The sequence below is a fragment of the Macaca nemestrina genome, chromosome 10 (genome assembly GCF_043159975.1).
Source record: "Macaca nemestrina isolate mMacNem1 chromosome 10, mMacNem.hap1, whole genome shotgun sequence".
Classification (NCBI taxonomy): Eukaryota; Metazoa; Chordata; class Mammalia; order Primates; family Cercopithecidae; genus Macaca; species Macaca nemestrina.
This window is the reverse complement of record NC_092134.1, coordinates 114,670,036-114,691,329: the sequence shown is the minus strand read 5'-3', so window position 1 is coordinate 114,691,329 and position 21,294 is coordinate 114,670,036. Positions and strand designations below refer to the sequence as shown.

At 38.7% G+C, this 21,294-nt stretch overlaps 1 protein-coding gene across 4 annotated transcripts in view; it reads left to right on the top strand.

The window, feature by feature from the left end:
- The window catches only part of LOC105492165 (serine/threonine kinase 38 like), a 113,342-nt gene that overhangs the window by 70,718 nt on the left and 21,330 nt on the right, over positions 1-21,294 (top strand). For 3 of the 4 annotated variants that reach the window (XM_071072005.1, XM_011759148.2, XM_071072006.1), the window contains 2 exons: positions 15,560-15,704; positions 19,977-20,028. In XM_071072005.1, coding sequence (XP_070928106.1) covers positions 15,571-15,704; positions 19,977-20,028 — 186 coding nt within the window. In that variant the 5' untranslated portion in view covers positions 15,560-15,570. Of the gene's footprint in view, positions 1-1,053; positions 1,077-15,559; positions 15,705-19,976; positions 20,029-21,294 lie in introns of those variants that run through there. The other variant, XM_071072004.1, reaches the window with a different exon arrangement.

Here is a 21,294-nt window from a genome sequence, read left to right as displayed (position 1 = left end):
GGGAATGTATAAGCAAAACTAAGGTTTTTGTTTGTTTGTTTGTTTGTTTTAACCTGTCAAACTGACAAAGTTTAAAAAGATGGACATTGCCTAGTGTTGGTGCTCTTATATCAACTATTAATGGTACTGTCTGTCTGGAAAGCGGGCTGGCCATGTATATCAGAATTTGAAATGTGAATGTTCTTTGACTCAACAATTGCACATCTGGAAGTATATAATAAGGAAATAAGAGAAAGAGTGCATAGTCTGTGATCCTTGATGTTTATTACAGCATAACTAAAAATACCCCCCAAAATAGAAACCATTTAAACATCTGTTAATGGGCATTAGTTTAAAACTATGGCGCTTAACAGAAGGTACAGTATGCCTGATTGCTTCGTTTAAGAGAAGCCAGGGTTCAAAAGCTGGCTTCACCATGTCTAGCTGTATGATTTTGGGTAAGTAACTTAATCCAGCTAAGTCTCACTTTTCTCTTCTATAAATCAGAAGAGTGGCACATGCTTTTTAAGGATATCATGAGGATTAAGTGAAATGATACACATAAAGCGCAGTGTCTAGCACAAAGTAACTCATTATATGTTAGCAACTATTATTACCATGTGCTCCTTAAAAAGGATGAAGTAGATCCATTTGTATTAATATTGAAAGGTGTCTATAAGATCGTAGACACCTTTCAAAAAAGCAGTTTACACAATGGCTTATTTGTTTTAAAGCTGTATTAAAACTTATTTGTATTAATAGCCCATTTATGTTAAAACTGTGTGTGTGTGTTTATGCATTAAAGTTTTGGAAGGACATAGCAACAGTTGTCTGAGTCTTAGGCACTATTCTAAGGACTTTCACACATATCAGTCACTTGATTAAAATTAGTTAATATATTTTAAGTGCTTGGAACAATGCCTATGCTTTATAAAACACTCAATAAACATTAGTTATTAATTTTCATATGCTGTCGTTATCTCTGTTTTGTAGATAAGAACGCTGACACCCTGAGAGTTCTCACAGTTCGTAAGTGGCAGAGCCAGAATTTAAATCCAGGGACTGTAATCACTCAACAGTTAAAACTGGATATTATGGTAGGTAGGATTGTGAGGTCACTTTCACTTTGCAATTTGTATACTTAAGGATATTTTTACATGAAACATTTTATTTTTATATATGGGGCAGAAGATATCCAGTTTGGAAAGAAAATAGTGCATTTTTATATTTTAGAAATCTTTTTTTCCCCTCTATTCTTTACTACCTATAGCATATTCCAGAGATCTGAATACATGTACACTTAGATTGCCCTCATGCTAAGGGTCCTGAACAAGGAGTTCCCATGACCTCATACACTGTATAAGATTTTGAGACCCTAACTTTGGGGCGCACAGCTAAATATATATTTAGAGGTAGAGTCAAATACATATTTAGAGGTACAGTCCCAGGCTAAATCTACATCACTGAATGATGATCAACTTCTGTAATTGAAATCTTAATAGCTTTCAAGAAACATTTAGTCATAATATTTTGGTTTCCAGCAAGTTTGGGATAAAATTGTCATTCTTTGGTCATCCAAAGAAGGCAGGCAGAAGCCAGTTGTTTGATCCACAGATCAGTAATTGTAAGATGGGAAGCAGTGACTTAGTGTTAGATATGGACATCAATGTTAGGGCTATTAGATGCTACATAATCCAGGACTCAGCCCTGGCTATTAATGTTCTGATATCCAACTTTGCTGCAGGGGCAGTACAGTGTCCTGGAGTGGTCACTGCACTGTGGACTCTCAGCTAGAATGGGAGCTTTCCCTGAAGGTTAAGTGACATGGTCTAATCCAAGCTTTTCCACCAAATAGCTAAATGTCTTTGGGCTTCACTTCTTTAAAATGAGGGAGATGGACTAGATAATATAGTCTCTCTCACTTAATGACAGATAAGATGGTCTGTACATCACTTAATGGTGACCACCTTCTGTAATTGAAATTGAATTCAAGTTTTGTGATTTTACCAGCCTTGCCTCTTGATGAACTAAATTTGCAATCTTAGACCTGTAGTAAAGTCTAGAAAGTTGCTAAATAGAATTGAACTTATAAGCTGATTTATGGGAGTGTTTGCCGTGTGCTGACTTGAATTACAGGATATCCTTGATGACAACCAACTCTACACTTTACTTTTTATTCCATTTTAGGTATTTTTTCCCTCTCCTAGATTTGTTTGCCCAATAATCCAGAATTGTATTCTAAAGATCACAAGTCAATAAAATAGTGTGGTCCTGTTCATTGCTTAGGTAGTAAGCCGTTCAGGTATTAATGATAAAGGTCATTACCACATAAAAATTTCTTTCCTGCCTCAAAGTTTTTTGTATTCTGGTATCTTAATGAGATGGATGCCTTCTCTGTTTTCTCATGGTTGCGGAAGTCAAATGGTCTGTGTGTTTAACACAATATCTGAGTCTGATGAGTCACATGGTATGTCTGCTTTTAGTTGGGAACAGTTTTTTTTGGTCAGTTGTGATGGTCAAAAAAGTCTCTTGGGAGAGTTTAAATGACTCAAAATAACCAAACATAGCTCATAGCTACTTAGGTCTTAAAATTGTAAGCTTCGTGATACCATATTTTAATTTTAGTCTTATCTAATTTTTGTACCCCCAAAGGACTGCTGCTTCTGGCTCTTACGTTGTTAAAACATTGGTCTGATTTCTTTCAGGGGGTGGTTTTCATTTGAAAAGGAACAGCAAACAAAATAACACAGCAATTTAAAAATTAAAATTAAGAAATAAAAAAGGAATTGGTACAACTGAGAAATGCTTGCGACTCTCTCCTGAAGCTGTTCAGTGATGCAGAAGCTTTGAATGTTTTGAATGAATGGGAACATTAAAATTTGAGTTTATATTTGAAATTTATATTTTACATACTCACTTAAACTCAGTCTATTTTTCAAGTTTATTGTGTGTGCAAGTGTCTGGTTGGTCTGTCTGCCTCACTCTCTCTCTCTCGTTCCTATTCAAAGTTTACTTTTAAGAAAATGAAAAGCAAGTGTTCAGAGCTGCCCAAGCTTTGTATAGGTTTATGTGTGCGGGCTGCTTCCCAAGCTTGCTTCTCCCCTTCTCTTTGCCAGGGTGTCCCCGCCTCTCACCACTCATCCTTTTCCTGCCTTATCCATTCATCAGTTGTTCTCTGGTCACACCAAACTTTCACTTTTTAGCTCCAAATATGCATTTTGGGCATACTGATGTCTTGAATCAGGCGTTGTCTCCCTTAAAACAGGCAAGGAAAGAGTAAAAGGGAGTGGGTATCTTCCTTAAAGCTAGAACATTCATTTTGTCTCTCTCATTTGTATGAGTTTGAAGGAGTACTTCCTTTACCTTAAATAAGACTTGAAGATAATTTAGCTAGGAGTTGTGCAGTCCTGCTTTTTGGTTTTGATATGGGCCTTTCTAGTCACCACTGGAAAAGCTATTTGAGAAGACAGTGATAGTTTGAGCCTACGTAAATATGCCCAGGTAGGTATAAGCCACCAAAAAATGGTTGCTCTAAAAGTCCACGTGTAAGATATGACTGGAAAACTTCTTCAAAATTCTCTTTATTATTCTTCTCATTTGTCTTGAGTTTTGTTCCATGACATCCAGCTTTTTTTTTTTGTTTTTTTTGCTGTTCTTTGTAATCCTCCACTAAACCAGAACTAAGAATTTGGTTTATAGGAAACAAAATTTGAGTACTGAGGTACCTGAAAAACCACCTCTGAGTGCTGAAAAGTGCAACTTGATTCCCCTTTCCCCCCGCCCCTAAACGTCCAGCACTCTCCCAGGTTCACTCTTAAATGTTTTCTCTCTGATTATAAAATGGTGGTTTTCCTATTATTGAAAATTTGGAAAATTCAAAGTGTGATAAAAGACAAAATTTAAATCATCCATAATTTCACACTGTTTGTTCGTCACAATTTAACTTCCTCTCCTGTGTTTGTATAGTTGAGTTCACGTTGTACTTGAAAATACAACTTTGTATCTTGCTTATTTACTTAACATTATTTTCCATGTTAAAATTTGCAGGGAAAATTTTCTTCAGTGCTGTGGTGTTTTATACTATCATCATTCCATCAATCATTTCATTTAATTTTAAACATTTGGTTTAAGTTGTTTGCTATTTTAAATAATGCTTTCATTTAAAAAAAAATCATTGCAGGAATTTTGGTTATTTCCATAGGATAGACTCCTAAAGTTGGAATTATGTCAAAAAAAATAAAAAATATCTCTGTGGTTCTTGGTATAAATTACCATATTCCCTGTTAGAAAGGGTCACATCTCTGCCAGCTAACACAAATGCATAGGGTGGACAGAAAGGTACCTCCTAACAGACTAGACCTCACTAAGGGGGTGTTTTCCCCTTGTATTGTGACTACTTTCATATAGGGAACATATTGCATAATTTTAAAGTTTCTTTGTCTTTGCTTTACTGGTAAAATTGAACATTTTTCATGTGTTTTAAACTATTCCTATTTATTGTCAAACAGTGTTATTTATCCATTTATTAGGGTCTTTATTGTCTCCTTACAACTTTAATATCAAAAAAAGCTATGAGCTTACTTGATAAATATATATGTATTTTAAATATATGCTTTTAGATATACTTTGTTTTTTGTTTGTTTGTTTGTTTGTTTGTTTCTGAGATGGACTTTCACTCTGTCTCCCAGGCTGGAGTGCAGTAGTGCGTGCTATATCTTTGCTCATTGTAACCTCCGCCTCCCAGACTCAAGCGATTCTCCTGCCTCAGCCTCCCGAGTAGCTGGGACTACGGACGCATGCCATCACACCTGGCTAATTTTTGTTTTGCATTTTTAGTAGAGACAGTGTTTTGCCATGTTGCCCAGGCTGGTCTCAAACTCCTGACCTCAAGAGATCCACTTGTCTCAGCCTCTCAGAGTGCTGGGATTAGAGGCATGAGCCACTGCATCTGGGCGCTTTTAGATATACTTATAACTGACATTGTTATTTTACAGTGTTTTTCTCCAAATTATTTTTTAAATCTTGTTTGATACGCAGTATGTACATATGTATATTATAAATTTTTGTAGAATGAAATGTAGCACAAGTTTTCATTGTGATGATTTCCTTTTAAGAAAGCTCATTCCTTCTGAAGGTCCAGTAATCTATGTTTTCCTCTAATTTTTTTGAAGTTCAATTTTTTTAAACTTTAATTTTTTCCCCTCCTTCCTTCATTCTTTCCTTCCTTTAATTTTTATGTTTGTCCTTTTGAACCATTTGCAATTTATTTTGCATTCTGGAATGAAATGAATGCCTGACTTGATTTTTTTCCCCAAATGGATACCCAGTTGTTCCAATACTATTAATTGAATGTCTTCTCTTCTCCTCTTCCCATAATCTATGATTACGTTGCCTCATTAGAAGCCAAGACTTTTTGGCCGGGCGCGGTGGCTCAAGCCTGTAATCCCAGCACTTTGGGAGGCCGAGGCGGGTGGATCACGAGGTCAGGAGATCGAGACTATCCTGGCTAACATGGTGAAACCCCGTCTCTACTAAAAAAAATACAAAAAACTAGCCGGGCGTGGTGGCGGGCGCCTGTAGTCTCAGCTACTTGGGAGGCTGAGGCAGGAGAATGGCGTGAACCCGGGAGGCGGAGCTTGCAGTGAGCCGAGATCACGCCACTGCACTCCAGCCTGGGAGACACAGCGAGACTCCGTCTCAAAAAAAAAAAAAAAAAAGAAGCCAAGACTTTTTAAAATCAAAGTTTGGTTTTGTTTTGTTTGAGACAGAGTCTCACTCTGTCACCCAGGCAGGAGCGCAGTGGCGTGATCTTGGCTCACTGCAACCTCTGCCTCCTGGGTTCAAGTGATTCTTGTGCCTCAGCCTCCCGAGTAGCTGGGACTACAGGTGTGCACCACCATGCCCAGCTAATTTTTCTGTATTTTTAGTAGAGATGGGGTTTCGCCATGTTGACCAGGCTGGTCTCGAACTCCTGACCTCAAGTGAACCACCTACCTCAGCCTCCCAAAGTGGTAGGCTTACAGACATGAGCCACTGCGTGCAGCCAAGATTATTCTTACATATTTTATGAATGTTGTACTCCATCTCCTCCTCCTTGCTACTTTTGTGAACAGGATTATTTTTCCATTTCTAAATTTATGTCTTTAAAATTAACATTTTAAAGCATACATTTATTTTAAACTTTAAATTCCCCTATTTAAAAAATCATTCATCTTACTTTTTACTGACCCATATTCTTTATAACAAAAGTGAAAAATATAGAAGAAAACTCATGATATTGGGTTACTGGATGTATTGATAGATGGAAGCATGGCTCAGCTGCCAAGGCAAAGGGAAGGATAGATCCTTCTGGGTGTACTAGCTATCATCTCACTCATCCAAACCCACAATTTAGAGCCATAGTTTAAACCTGCTGGCCCCAGATTCTCTAGATCACTGTAATATCTGTCTGTCCCCACAGCATGCTCTCATGCTCTCCAAAAGTTTCCCTAGGCTACTTAATTCTCATCTTTATAAATTCTATAAATTTCCCTCTACATTTTATTTATTTATTTATTTTTTTGAGACGAAGTCTCGCTCTGTCGCCCAGGCTGAAGTGCTGTGGCCGGATCTCAGCTCACTGCAAGCTCCGCCTCCCGGGTTCCCACCATTCTCCTGCCTCAGCCTCCCGAGTAGCTGGGACTACAGGCGCCCGCCACCTCGCCCGGCTAGTTTTTTGTATTTTTTAGTAGAGACGGGGTTTCACCGTGTTAGCCAGGATGGTCTCGATCTCCTGACCTCGTGATCCGCCCATCTCAGCCTCTCAAAGTGCTGGGATTACAGGCTTGACCCACCGCGCCCGGCCCAATGTTGTTGTTTTTAAAATAAGTTTCCATCGTCTCTTCCCCTCAAATGTGTCTGTTTATGAAATGCGTTCCTCTAGTCTAATGATCAGGGCATATGCCACATGGAAAGGGCCACGTTAAATAAAAACAAAAGCTATTAACAGCAGACACAGTAAAGAGATTATTAATCAATTGGTGTGTGTTTCCTCATGAGAATCACTGTTTTGTGAGAGAAAGCGTTAGCTCTTCCCTGGAACACTTCTACCTCTAGTTCTACCCTAAGTCACTACTAACTTCTAGTAAGGCTTCTAACAAGAGTTCTTTTTTTACTTTAAATATTTCTTTTTGATACATTTCTCTCCCCTCTCCATTAAAAGCAATCTAATTTGTCAAAGAAGTAGGCTAAGATCAGAAGAGAGAGGGAATATCTATTAGAGATTAAATTTACAAACTAACTTATAATGGCAGCAGCCCAAGGCAGGAGGGATGAGCAGGAAGATTGAGCAGGGAAGGGAAGAAAATAATAATTTTTGAGCATTAATATGTGCCAGGAGATACTTTAAAAATATTTTCCTCTTTTTTATTGGTTTATCAAACACATGACATATCTCAGTCCTTTTACAAGTACTTTTAGAATTCTTTTAAGTCTTATATTACCGTAATAAGCATGCACACAAGTTGGCTATTATTATATTTATTTAACAGGAAACTGACACACAGAAAATTTAAAGTTTAATTTGCCTAAAGTCACAGAGCTACTGAATGGCTGGACCAAAATTCAGATCCAGGCAATCTGGCCTTTCATCCTGAGCTCTGCCACCATCAAAGTGTCATATCAACCCTATAAGGCTGGCATTTATGATCTCCACTTTAGAAATGTGGATCCTGAGACAGGATCAGTCTTAAACTAACTTTCTTTTTTTTTTTTTTTTGAGACGAAGTCTCGCTCTGTCGCCCAGGCTGGAGTGCAGTGGCGCGATCTCGGCTCACTGCAAGCTCCGCCTCCCGGGTTCACGCCATTCTCCTGCCTCAGCCTCCGAGTAGCTGGGACTACAGGCGCCCGCCACCTCGCCCGGCTAGTTTTTTGTATTTTTAGTAGAGATGGGGTTTCACCATGTTAGCCAGGATGGTCTCGATCTCCTGACCTCGTGATCCACCTGCCTCGGCCTCCCAAAGTGCTAGGATTACAGGCTTGAGCCACCGCGCCCGGCCAAACTAACTTTCTTAAACTAGCCTTAAACTAGCTTTTCTTATACTTTCTGTCCTTACTGATGTCCTTTCTGTCCTTACATCATTTACCCAGTCATCCAAATCTGAAACTTAGAGATAATTAGAGATTTTAGTCTTTCCAGCTGACTGAGGCTTCTCTTCATCACTTCTGCTACTATCTTAATTAGGCCCTCACTATTCGGTAATCTCAAATGTGCTGTAAAGGAAGCAGGTGGGTAATAAAATGTGGGTAATAAAAAGTGAATGAGTCTGGACACGCGGGAATGGAGAGTTGGTGGACGGGTAGGATGTTGTATTGTAAGGGGCCGGCTGCAGCTCTGCTCCAGCTGTCTCTTTGCAGGCAGGAATGAGAGCTCATTGTGGACAGATCAGACTTTTCAGGAGAAACCAGAAACCTGGATTTTCATGTGAAACCTTCTAACCTTCTACTTTCTAGATTGTAGTACAGGCCTTACAAAGTAAGTCTGCAGGCTACCAGGTTGTAATCCCTGACTATTCATTATTAAGGCCTCCTGAGCAGATTTACTTCCTCTAGTCTGATCTGGACTTCCAGCCTTTTGGCCATCTTCCCTGTACCAGCATAATCTATCCGAAGTGCAAATCAGATAGGATTTGAGGGCTGGTTGGGAGAATTAAATGCTTCTAAGAATGTAATATTCTTAGAAGAATTACTGGTACTTGGGTAAACACTCAATAAATGTTCTGTAATGGCTGTAAGGTTTTCACTAAATTAAAAGCCTTGAGTGATTCCCATTTATGCTCAGGATAAGTTTTTAACATGACAGAAAAGGTCTTTATTTCTACCTTCGTCTTCTGCCATTCAACCAAATATACTCAGTCTATCTGTATGTTTAAGTGTGTCAGTGTATTTCATGCCTTACAGCTCTTCCTCCTCTGAGTACACCTGACTGGTGAACTCCTACTATAGCCCCTTCCCCTCCAAGGTTCAGTTCAGGCATCACCTCCTCTATTAAACCTTTGATTACCCTTCGTCTTGAAGCACTGATTTCTCCCTACTTTGTGTCTCCATAAGATCATGAACTCCCTAAGGGCTGGAACTGTGTTTTATCAGTCTTCTTGTTCTCAGCACTTCATACAGGCATCATAGTATATATCTGCAATAAATGTTGGTTGAAAATAATACAATTAGTAAAAGTTAATGCTGGGATTTGAACCTTCACCTGACTATGAATTTCTTGCTTTTTAGACTGTGCCTCAGAGAGGAAAGAAGCTGTGGCTGCCCTTTCATTAGGGACTCAGTTTATACAGTGTCCAATCTAAGGACTTAATTGTAGCCTAGGGCATTATGATTGCAACGAGTGAATTGAATTTAGGAGAATTTTTATACTACAGGGCACTATAGTAGCATTAAGGATACTCCCTCTGAAATGCAGTATGTGAAAACTAAGGTGAAATCACCAGTTAAATAATTTGTTTTACAGCCAGGTAAAGCAGTTCTATTTTCTTCCTTTAGAAGTTTGATGGTAAATGGTTGGAGATACCACATCTATTTATAAATGGCCTGAGTGCCAGATTTGTTATCTCCTTTCCCCCAGGCTTGATAAACTAAAGAATGTTGGACTTAACTATTGGTAGTGTCTCCCTTAATGAATAGAGCAGTCTGGAGAAAACACAAGTGAACAGGAAATTCAAGGGCACCTTGTGTTGTTTTTATCAGTCCAGGAATTCTAGACTTGCAAATTGTATCCTGTTCTTTTTCTGGCCAAAGAAAGGGCTTTAATAAAACAAAAAGAACAGTGTTAAATCCATTAAAGGAATACATTTGCAATACAATAAGTGCCAGTCATCTAGACCATTCTTTGTAATAATTTGATCACGTCTTAGTTTTGTATAATTTAAATTTTTAGAAGTCTGTGTCTGGTAAGAAGGAAATAAATTTTTCTTGTTTTTAAAACTAATCTTTGCAAAGATACTGTATAATCATGAGTAAGGGTGGAATTTTTGTTTTTTCTGCAAATGTATTTCTTAAGTAACATTTATTTCTGAAGACTAATAGAATACCAAATGATTCTGTATTTCTTAACCCAAATGAAATTATTATATATGAAACACACATATAATTTAAAATCTATAACATTAGAGTTGAGTTACCATCACTTACAGACTGCCTACTGTGTGCTCAGCACTTTGCCAGGTACTATGATGCTTTCATTACAAAGATAAATAGATGGAGATTTTGCTCTTATTTGGTTTTTAAACAAGGCATACACGTATGTATAACTGCAATGGAAAGAACATCGTAATCATGATAAATTATATAGTGTCTAAAAGTAGTATTTCATTACTTGACATCCACTTCTGATTTTAGAGTAAAACTCATTACACCTTTTTGTGATGGAAGAAACCACATCTTCTGTTTACCTTCTTTTTTGAAGACCTCAGGTTCATAAATATTTATGTAAAATGACCTCATATGTATTTCTATACTGTTGGGTGTTTTGTTTTTTTAGCCTGGGTCTTGCTCTGTTACCCAGGCTGGAGTCCAGTGGCTATGCATAGGCATCACCATAGTGCACCACAGCCTTGAACTCCCGGGCTCAGATGACCCTCCGGTCTCAGCCTCCCAAGTAGCTGGGGCTACAGACATGTGCCACCATGCCTGGCCCTATTTTTATACTGTTAAATGCAGATAATTTCTGTTGTTTGGAATTGTTTTGAATTCCCTAACACTTCTTTATGTTTCACAAAAATTTCCTCAAAAGTTTTGCTCAATAATGTTCCTCAAAAGTTTTGTCCACCTCTGGCCCCCCAATTTGGCTTCCTTCTGGGAAGGCCTGGTCGGTAGCAGACCATCTCCTACAGCCACTTTCCAGTGGGCATAGGCGCCCTAGGCAAGATAGCCATCAGCCTTGTGTGTTTTAGATTCCACCTTATCCTGATGCTATTAAACATTTAAATTGAATAACAGTTCTCTTTGTTTTGATGCCATGCTCGCCAAGCAATCTTCTGAACCTAATTTCTTGTGACTCAGTTTCTTACTGTGTAAATCAATAAACTGCCATTCTGTCTTGTATATCTGTCTTTTGTGAACTTTGTTAGGATAAAGTGGCTTCCAGAATTTGATTGCCTTGAGACACTGGCAGCTGAGGGCCAGACCTTGCCACTTGGCAGACTGAGCAGGGCAGCCTGCTCGACAAGGCCCCTTGGCAGTCAGCTCCCTCCAAGGCCACACCCCAAGTTCAACATACATCTTTCTCTCCAACTTCTGCAAGCGTAACTGTGAACAGCATAATTCTGTGAGTGATGTGTTATTTCTTTGCTTTTTTCAAGAGGCATTATAAAAGGTTTTTTATGTTTTTCACCATTCATTTTTTGAAAGGACTATATAAGGCCTTGGACAACTAGAGTTGGGTCTTGACCTTTTGTAAAGGCAAACTTATAAAGTGGCAAACCACTTTATAAATTTTTATTAGCTACAGATCTTCTGGACATTTTCTCTGTTCATTAATATCTGCTTGCTAGAACAAATATAAGGCAAGTCAGAAATCATTCTACAATCGTAGGGTGTTGCTCTTTAATGGAACTTTTAAGGTTCCCCCCCAAATATTTGTTGAAAAAGTAACAGGCAGTTGAAGAAAAGTATCCATGAACTTCAATTTTATATGCCTAGGGAAGGTTCACTGGAATACTACTGCAAATTATATACCTGTCCTCCTTTTGAGGATTCAGGATGCATGTTAGCATATTAAAGAAGCTGGGAAGGCTGGGCAAGGTGGCTCGTGCCTGTAATCCCAGCACTTTGGGAGGCCAAGACAGGCAGATCACTTGAGGTCAGGAGTTTGAGACCAGCCTGGCCAACTTGGTGAAACCCCATATCTACTAAATATACAAACGTTAGCGTGCACCTGTAATCTCAGCTACTCGGGAGGCTGAGGTGGGAGAATCGCTTGAACCCGGGAGGTGGAGGTTGCAGTGAGCGGAGATCGCACCACTGCATTCCAGCCTGGGCGACAGAGTGAAATTGTCAAAAAAAAAAAAAAAAAAAAAAAAAAGGTGCTGGGAAATCTTATAGTAAGAAACGTATTTAACTTTGTGTAGTCTGGGTTTCTTAAATTTACTTAAATTCCTCAATTTCCAGTCCATCTCTCCTCTCCCACCCCAAGCCCCAATTAACAAATGTGATTTGATTTCAGAGATGTTTTCTGTGCACCATCCCTGTTTCACTTTTCCTTCTTTGACCTTTCTTTTTCTTTTTTTTTTCAGTTAGAAACAGGGTCTTGCTCCATCACCCAGGCTGCAGTGCAGTGGTGCAATCACAGCTCATTGTAACCTTGAACAAGGGTTCAAGCAGTCTTCCTGCCTCATCCTCCAGAGTAGCTGAGACTACAGGTGTGCACCACCACACGCAGCTAATTAAAAAAAAAAAAAACGTAGAGAGGAGGAGATCCCAGGCTAGTCTCAAAGTCTTGGCCTCAAGTGATTTTGGCCTCACAAAGTGCTGGGATTAGAGGCATGAGCCGCTGTGCCTGGCATTCTTTGACCTTTCTGCATCTGATCCTGAAACATAGAACATGAACCCAATGATTCTGAAATTTCCAAAAATGATTTGGCAGCATTGTCTTAGCAATCCAGTAAGAGCAGCTTAATCCTTAAAAATCACTTGGCGGTGATAATTCTTGAGTTTATTTTTCACTATTTATTGTTTTAAAAATAATGCTCATTATTATTAAAGCATTTAGCACAATACAAAGATTAAACTAGGTGCCTAGAATAGTATCTTACATTTGTATAAGCCATTGTGGCTTTCCTGTGTATTATCTCAGATGGCCATAGACTAGGCCTGTGAACCAAGCAGAGCAAATATTTTAAACCCTGTTTCGGGAAAAGTGACTTGAGTTAAGGGTGTTCTGGTGATTTGAATAAGACCATATGATCATTTAGCAACAAGGCTAGGATTAGATCTTTTAATTTCTGACTTCTACCTTCTGTAATTTCTTTTTCCACAGTTGCTTATTAGCCAGTCTTTGTAGAGTACTTTACTATTGGCTAATTCTTTCAACTACTCCTACTGCGCCCCCTCCCTCCCCCCAGTCAATAGGTTGTCTCATTCATTCATTCATGGCTACTCTGAGTCAGATGCAGTGGTGGTGTGGTGTTTTGAAAAATGAATCAGAAAGAGTTCTTACTTGGAGGTGTTCCTGGTTTGGTGGAATAACCGTTAGGGTTGAATTTTTCTTAGGAGTGATAAGCACCGGTACCTGACTACAAATGTTAGAGAATATGCACCCAAAAAATGAGAGATGTGATATCTCTTCCGGTAGAGCATGTTAGAGAAGTCACCACGGTAAGATTTCAGCTCAACTGGGCCATAAGGGATCAGCAGATTCCTGCAGAGACAGTGGTGGATATCACTGGTAGATATAAGTGCTTTAGGGATAGGCCATGCAAGAGCTTGGAGGCATGAAGGAGCTGGGTATGTTGGGAAAAGAATGAGTGGTGAGGAAGAGCATCAGATAAGGATCGAAAAGATTAAAAGCAACAGATAAGGATAGCAAGTTAGAGTCCTGACTCCACATCACACTAGCTGTGTGACTGCTCCAAACTTCAGTTCCCTACTTTGCAGGGCTGTTACGAGGATGAAATGCAATCATGCATGGCAAGTGCCTCTATCTTAAATCCTCAGGAGAAAAAAAAAGGGGAAATCAGTGAAGAAAATATCATAAAGTTCCTGAAATATAACCACACTCAGTGAATGTGAGTTGTTCTTCTTTATCATGTTTAGCTAATTTGACTTGCAGTAAGGCAATGAGGAGCCATGACTGATTCTAAACAAGTGACACGATCAGCTTCTCGTTTAAAGTAGTCAGCAGAGGAACAAATTTATAATGCCAAAATAATCGATGCAGTTTTAGACATAATGATTCTCAGGCTCAAGCAGTACATTGAGGTATAAACGCCTAACAGGACAACAGTAGAACTGGGAGTTTGCCATAGATACTTGTTTGCTTTCAACCTATACTTGACTTGCTTGACATCTTTTGGTTCATTCCATCAACCCTGGAATCTAGTCCACTTCAGGTCCACATCCAGGACTCTGTATCTTCATATAATTAAAGCAAGATGGGCCGGGCGCGGTGGCTCAAGCCTGTAATCCCAGCACTTTGGGAAGCCGAGACGGGCGGATCACGACGTCAGGAGTTCGAGACCTTCCTGGCTAACACGGTGAAACCCCGTCTCTACTAAAAAATACAAAAAAAAAAAACTAGCCGGGCGAGGTGGTGGGCGCCTGTAGTCCCAGCTACTCGGGAGGCTGAGGCAGGAGAATGGCGTAAAAACCCGGGAGGCGGAGCTTGCAATGAGCTGAGATCCGGCCACTGCACTCCAGCCTGGGCGACACAGCAAGACTCCGTCTCAAAAAAAAAAAAAAAAATTAAAGCAAGATGGATGTTGGGGCATAGGTGGCAGGTTTGGGGAATACTTTTCAACTAAGAATGCTTTGGATGGTCACTCTTGGCAGGCTGTGTCTTTGGACTGATCTGTTATGATCTTCATCTAGATAAGCAAAGCCTCTTTAATGTATGAACTGTTCTAGTCTTTTTATCCAGATGTGGCCACGGTAGGCAAGTCTCTTAGGGTCAGTGCTCACCTGCCGCAGACACCAGGCTTCAGTCTTCCCCCCGTCAAGTGGCCATTTTGCCACACTCCTTATCTAATAGTCCAGATTATCTTCTTTGAACCAGTACTTCGATTGTGTGGCCCAGTGATCTCTAAACGTTGGCACTGGAATGCCTTTAAGCAGACATCCATTGTCCAGTTAAGGCCACAGAGCTTCCCTATTGTTACCTGGCTTCATTCATACATTTCTGTTTCCTTCTTTGTTCCTATAGGCATTTGAGTTTCATTTGAAAATGCAATGGGCTGCACAGTCTGGAGAAGTATATTATACCTTGTTATAGCACTTTTTGGAATGACCCAGAATTCAGAATGAAATGGGGCAGCTATGAGCCCTATCCTAAGGGGCCTGTTTCTAAAAGTAGTTTCCCCCTACAATATATGTAAAAACTGCTTTAGGCTGGTGTTTATATGCATATTTGATACAACACTTCATGTTTCATAGAATTCATAAGGCAGAAGCTACTTCTTACTATTTAACTAAACTGTATTAACTCTTAGGAGACTGACATTTATCAGGGACATAACTATTAGCACTATCTTACAGATTTTATTTAGTAATGAAATGACAAAATAGATGGAACTTTTCTTGTTTTGAATGCTTGTTGAATGTGACCTTTGTATATAAATGTGTCTGTATTATATATGAATGCCACCAGTTCTTCTTTGCTGTCATTAACTCCTGGTTTTGCCACCACAAAATGAATTTCTCTTGCTTTGGAAATAGTGCTTTTCTTTCTTCCCTAGCTTTGTATTATTTATCATGTGAAATACTTGGCTGTGTTAACTGTTAAGGTAGAATTTTTCTTAGTTGAAATTAAACAGTTCCAGAGTTTATTATAAAAGATAGCTTTTTTTCCCACTGAATAATTTGTTTTTCTATGTTGTTTCAGTTTCTGTTACTATGGCAATGACGGCAGGGACTACAACAACCTTTCCTATGAGCAACCATACCCGGGAAAGAGTGACTGTAGCCAAGCTCACATTGGAGAATTTTTATAGCAACCTAATTTTACAGCATGAAGAGAGAGAAACCAGGTATAGTAAGGGCTAATCAAAACTTTTTTTTTTAGTTAAATAAGCTGTTGTGCTGTGAGTGGAATAGAAACTTGTTTTCCATGAATAATATGAATATTATGGATCCCTGCATGCTGTTTTTAAGTTTCCTGTACTGACAGTGCACATAACACGTGTTTTATTTTCACAGAGTAGTTTTCTGAGGTGCCCCAAGTCTTGTGTATCTATATACCCATATCACATGTCAATTATGTTTTCAACAAACCTTTTCCAAACAGGAAATTATGATATGTTTTTACATTTTCTTTTAAAGGGGCGCCTGGCTGGGTGTGGTGTGGCTCATGCCTATAATCCCAGCACTTTGGGAGGCCGAGGTGGGCAGATCACCTGAGGTTAGGAGTTCAAGACCAGCCTGGCCAACATGGTGAAACCCCCATCTCTACTGAAAATACAAAAAATTAGCCGGGTGTGGTGGCAGGTGCCTGTAATTCCAGCTACTCAGGAGGCTGAGGCAGGAGAATTGCTTGAAGGTTGCAGTGAGCCAAGGCTGCAGTGAGCAAAGATCGTACCACTGCACTCCAGCCTGGGCAACAGAGTGAGACTCAAAAAGGATGCTTTATGAATGACTGACTTTACTCCAAAACCTTTTACAGTGTTGTGTGCATATCGGTGGGAATAGAAGAATAAAAAAAGAATGACATGTTATTTTGCCTTTAGAAAACTTACAGTAAAGGAGATAACACACATAAATATTACATGAAAGGGTGAAGAATATTAAGATAAGTACAAGGAAGGGAGAATGTGCTTTTGTCTAGGCAACTGGGAAAGCTTTGTAAATAGTGGTGGCATTTAAACAGGGCTCTAAAGGAAGAAAACTATTTATATATGCATAAAAGGAAGGAGACAGAGGCAAAAGAGCAGGAGGGAAGGATATTAGAGACAGAAGAAATCACCAGGTCAGGCAGTGACCAGTTTGGCTCAAGCACAGGATGTGCTAGATTTCAACATCCTGGGAGCCTTGGATTCTTTGTTAATGTAGCTCTTTTCATGGTAGTGGAGAACTTTGGATGTTTTTGAGCAGAAGAATCAAATGAAAACAAGTGTTTCTCTGGAAGGGAACTTTAGTTGTGATACAGAGAATAGTTTGGGGTCAGGGTGGGAATTAGAAACAGGAAAGGCTAGTGATGTAGTCCAGGTAAATGGAAAGAAGGCTTGAATTAGAATCGTGACAACAGAGAACTAACAAGAAAAATTGATAAAATGTGGCTACTAGCCAGATATGCAATATGAGGGAAATAAGTCAATGTTGCCACTGAAATTTCATGCCTGGGCAAACTGAGGGTGGTACAGTTTAAATGAAATAGAGAGGAAGAGTCTAATTTAATTTTGGACGGATTTAACTGCAGATTAGATACAGGTACGGTGAGAATTAGTGAAGTGGAAAATAATTCAGGAAACATAATTCCTAAAATAGGAATATGCGAAAGAGAGTTGAGAAACACAGAGAATCATGAGAAAAGCTGACATATCTCTAAAAGTTTTGAAAGGGAGGAGAGGAACGAGAATGGAGCAGAGGCAAACAAATAAAAAAAAAAGAGCATCAGCAGAAATTCTAAAAGGTTCCATTTAGGCAGAAGGAAAGGGATCACAAGTAGAAGATCTAAATGGTAAGTAGGTGGATAAATCTCAACAAAAATCCTATAAAGCAACAGAAATAATAGCAATAATATCTTACACATTAAAAATAGAATTATAATATTTTCCAACAGCAAAATATAATTCAGGAAAGAAGTAATTAGAATGATGTTAGTAGAAAGGGCATAGAGATTAGCTTCAGAGTTTGACAAATTATGTTGTAATTTCTAGAGTAACCATAAAATGATAAAAATAGAGTTTGTAATTTCCAGACTAGCAGAAGGAAAAAATTGGACTGAGAAAAAAAAAAGTCAGTTCAAAAGAATGCAAGAGAGAAAGAAAAACTAAAATACCAAAAATGGAAAAAATGAAATACCAAAATAAAAAGTGCAAGATAAGTTTGAAATAAATATAAATATATCAATAATTAAATGAATGATAAGGTAATTAAAGTCTCTGGAAGTGATCATATCATCCTGGGAGAGTGAATAAAGTAGAAGAGAACCAAGGAAGAAAAGCAGGCACTTAAAAAAATTCCTCAGAATTTCGAAGGTTCATTGTCTTTACTTGCTGCGGTGTTAAAGTAATTCAGTTCGCTTTCTATTTCCAAATAAAGGAAAGTAACAATAAAATTATCTGCATTATTAAAAAAAAAAAGTCGTCTCAGCTTGGTGCCAGTGGAAGTCAAACAATCAGCTCATATTTTCTAAAAGCTTATACTTTAAGAAAATATGTGTTGTATTTTTAAGGCTTAACTAATTGGAGAAATGCATAAGCCCAATAAATTTCTAATCAGAGCAAAGCGTAAGAGCATTTTAGGTGGAAAACTATTTTTAAAAAAGGTACAACAGAAATCATGGATCTTCCTGTTTAGATATGGTAGAAATGGATAAAAGTTACTGTATCTCTTCCAGAATGAGGAATGATTTCATGAAGTGTTAGTCTTGGCAATAACTGAGGAAAGGGACAGTGGAAATTCAACAGAAGAATAAAGTTGCTTCTATGTTGATAGCTCCTCCCAGAATAATGGTCCTCTTACTCTCTGGATGCTTTCTGCAGAGGAGAAAACTGAAAATCATTCAACAAGCAGCACTGAAGTGCCTGGGGGTAGGTGATGGCAGCACAGACGCTGATGTTAGGAGATTATTCTCATCTAAGGGTTGGGGTCTAGGGGAAATAATGCATAAACAAAAGATACAAATCAGTGTAATAAGCACCAAGGTAGGTGCCTGTGACAAGCACTGAGGAAACATGTGATGGAGGATATGCTCTTAGGCCTCGTCCTCTCCAGTGGGGTGCTGATGTATCAACAGCCTTTAAATGTTACAACTCTTCTATAAGAAGGAAAAATAAGTGATCTTAATGATGGTTTAGGAAAAAACTTACCTTTGGACATGTAGCCATGAATAACAAATATCAAAAAAGTTGTGAGAGGGTTTCAGTCCTTAACCCTTATACCCATTCAGTTAAATCCTGAAAAGTTACTGTTATTCTGACATACTCCAAAACTAATTAGGAGGAGTTCTACTAGGTTTATATTTAGGGAAAACCAATACAATAGAAATAAAATAGTAATATTCACTTGGAAATGAGTTGCAAAATGTGTTCCACAACCATCTCTGTAGTTTTAGTTACTTCATCCATACTGTCCTTACGTCAAATGCTTAGCTTAACTAACTTCAAGGGTGCTGTTTAAAAAAAAAATGAGTAACTGAACCTGGCTGTACCTAGAAAAGCAAATGTTGTGGTAGCTAGTGGTGTTTTTTTTTTTTTTTTAATATTTATTTATTTATTTAGAGACAGAGTCTCGCTCTGTCGCCCAGAGCAGTGTGCAGGAGTGCAGTGGCACAATCTCGGCTCACTGCAACCTCTGCCTCCCGGGTTCAAGCAATTCTTCTGTCTCAGCCTCCCAAGTAGCTGGGACTACAGGCGCCCACCACCATGCCTGGCTAACTTTTTTTGTAGTTTTAGTAGACACAGGGTTTCACAGTGTTAGCCAGGATGGTCTCTATCTCCTGACCTCGTGATCCACCGCCTTGGCCTCCCAAAGTGCTGGGATTACAGATTACCGTGCCTGGCTGCTAGTGGGTTTTTACAAATACACATGTATGACTTCCCAATTTTCAAATAATTTTAATACAATAAAATAAATGCAATTGCATTGAACATTTTTCCTTGATAAATTAAGGAAAACTGAGTTTAGAGTTTAAGTGAGGGACTTAGCCAAGCTCATTTAGCTAATAAGTGTTAGAACCAGGGATATCTACCTTAAAATTTTATACTTTTAGTCATTATAGTCATCTTTTTGTATTTCTAATATAAGCATTGTGAAATATTAATGATATTCGTGGATTGAACATTAAATAGCAGAGTTTTCCATATTAGAACATCAGTCATTGCCAACATTTCATTTAGGCAGGAGAGTGAAGTAAGCTTTAGAAGTAAATTATTCATTTGGCCATATGAGAAAGCAAAATCTGGGTTTGTTTTTTGAGAAAGAAAACTATTCTTAGTGATTATCCTGATCCAACTTGAAAGATTTTTTTTTTTAAGCCTAGCAAGCTGAAGTGGTTAACTTGAATAAATAAATGTATATTTCTTAAGTGGGAATAGTTAGGAATGTGTTTAAAATTTAAATTGTTTTTTTCCTTTGAAAAGGCAGAAGAAACTAGAAGTGGCCATGGAAGAAGAAGGATTAGCAGATGAAGAGGTAATGTCATTACCTATAGTTACCGTACAAAAGCACCCCCAGTGACCTTTCATTCATTTGACATCAGCTATTTTATAACTTAAATAATGTGCATTTTATCATTTGAATATGGGCTTCTTACTTTGTTGCTGTCATGGATCTCTTTTATTGATATCTTTAGAAAGAGGCAGGTTTTCTTTTTTTTTTTCTTTTTAATTCCAAGAACACATATTCAGAGAACATTGCCTACTGTATTTTAGGTGTGTGGAACAAGAAAGGCAAGCTACAGGAGGAATTAACCAATTGCCAATTCTTCTAAAAATTTTTTCTAAATATTCTTTTAAAGCTATCTATTTCTCTAGTTCAGTGCTATTACCCTAGTTGAAACTACTATATATTTTAACCTGAAAAATAACTGTCCCCAACTGGTCTCCCCATTTCCCACCCCTAATTTTTCTGCGTACTGCAGCTAGAGTAATCAGTCTAAAAATAGATTTGATCACATCACTGTTTTGCTTAATAACCCTTCACTGGTTCCCTTATCTCAGGATATGGGCAAGCTCTTTAACATTGGTGTACACAACCCTTCACTAGTTGGCCTCTGCTTCTCTCTCTCTAGCCTCACTTCTTGTCACCCACCCCTCATGCTGACAAGTATGAATTTCTTTGATGTCCCCTGTCTTGCCTGTGGACCTTTTCACATGCTCTTTCTGCTGCTTGGAACTCTTCCTTACTCCTACCCAACTCCCATTATTCTTAAGAATCTTTCGTAGCTGGGCATGGTGGGGCATGCCTGTAGTCCTAGCTACTTAGTAGGGTAGAGGTGGGAGGATCATCTGAGCCTGGGAGTTTGAGGTTGCCATGAGCTATGATACGTCATTTCACTCCAGCCTGGGCAAAGAAGCAGCTTTAGGCCTCACTTCAGGCATCACTTCCACTGGGAAATCTTCCTTAACCTCTCAAGGTGCCTTCTGTATTCTACTGTTCCTATCCCCATGGGAGCCTTAAAATACAGTCTTCCCAAAGACTAGACACTGTAACGTCTTGTTGAGCATTACATCTCCACAGCTGTCTGGCAGAGCTAAAACAAATATTTGGTGAATAAATGAATAATGACTTTTGCCCTCCAGGAGTTTTAGATTAGGAGAGGGAGAGTGAGTGTGTGTGTGTAAAAATACGTACGCATGATAGAATGTGGTGAACTTTGAAAATATAGAGAAGATTTTTCCTCTAATTCAGAGGATCAGAAAAGGTTTCATAGAAGAAGTAACAATTGATTTGAATTGT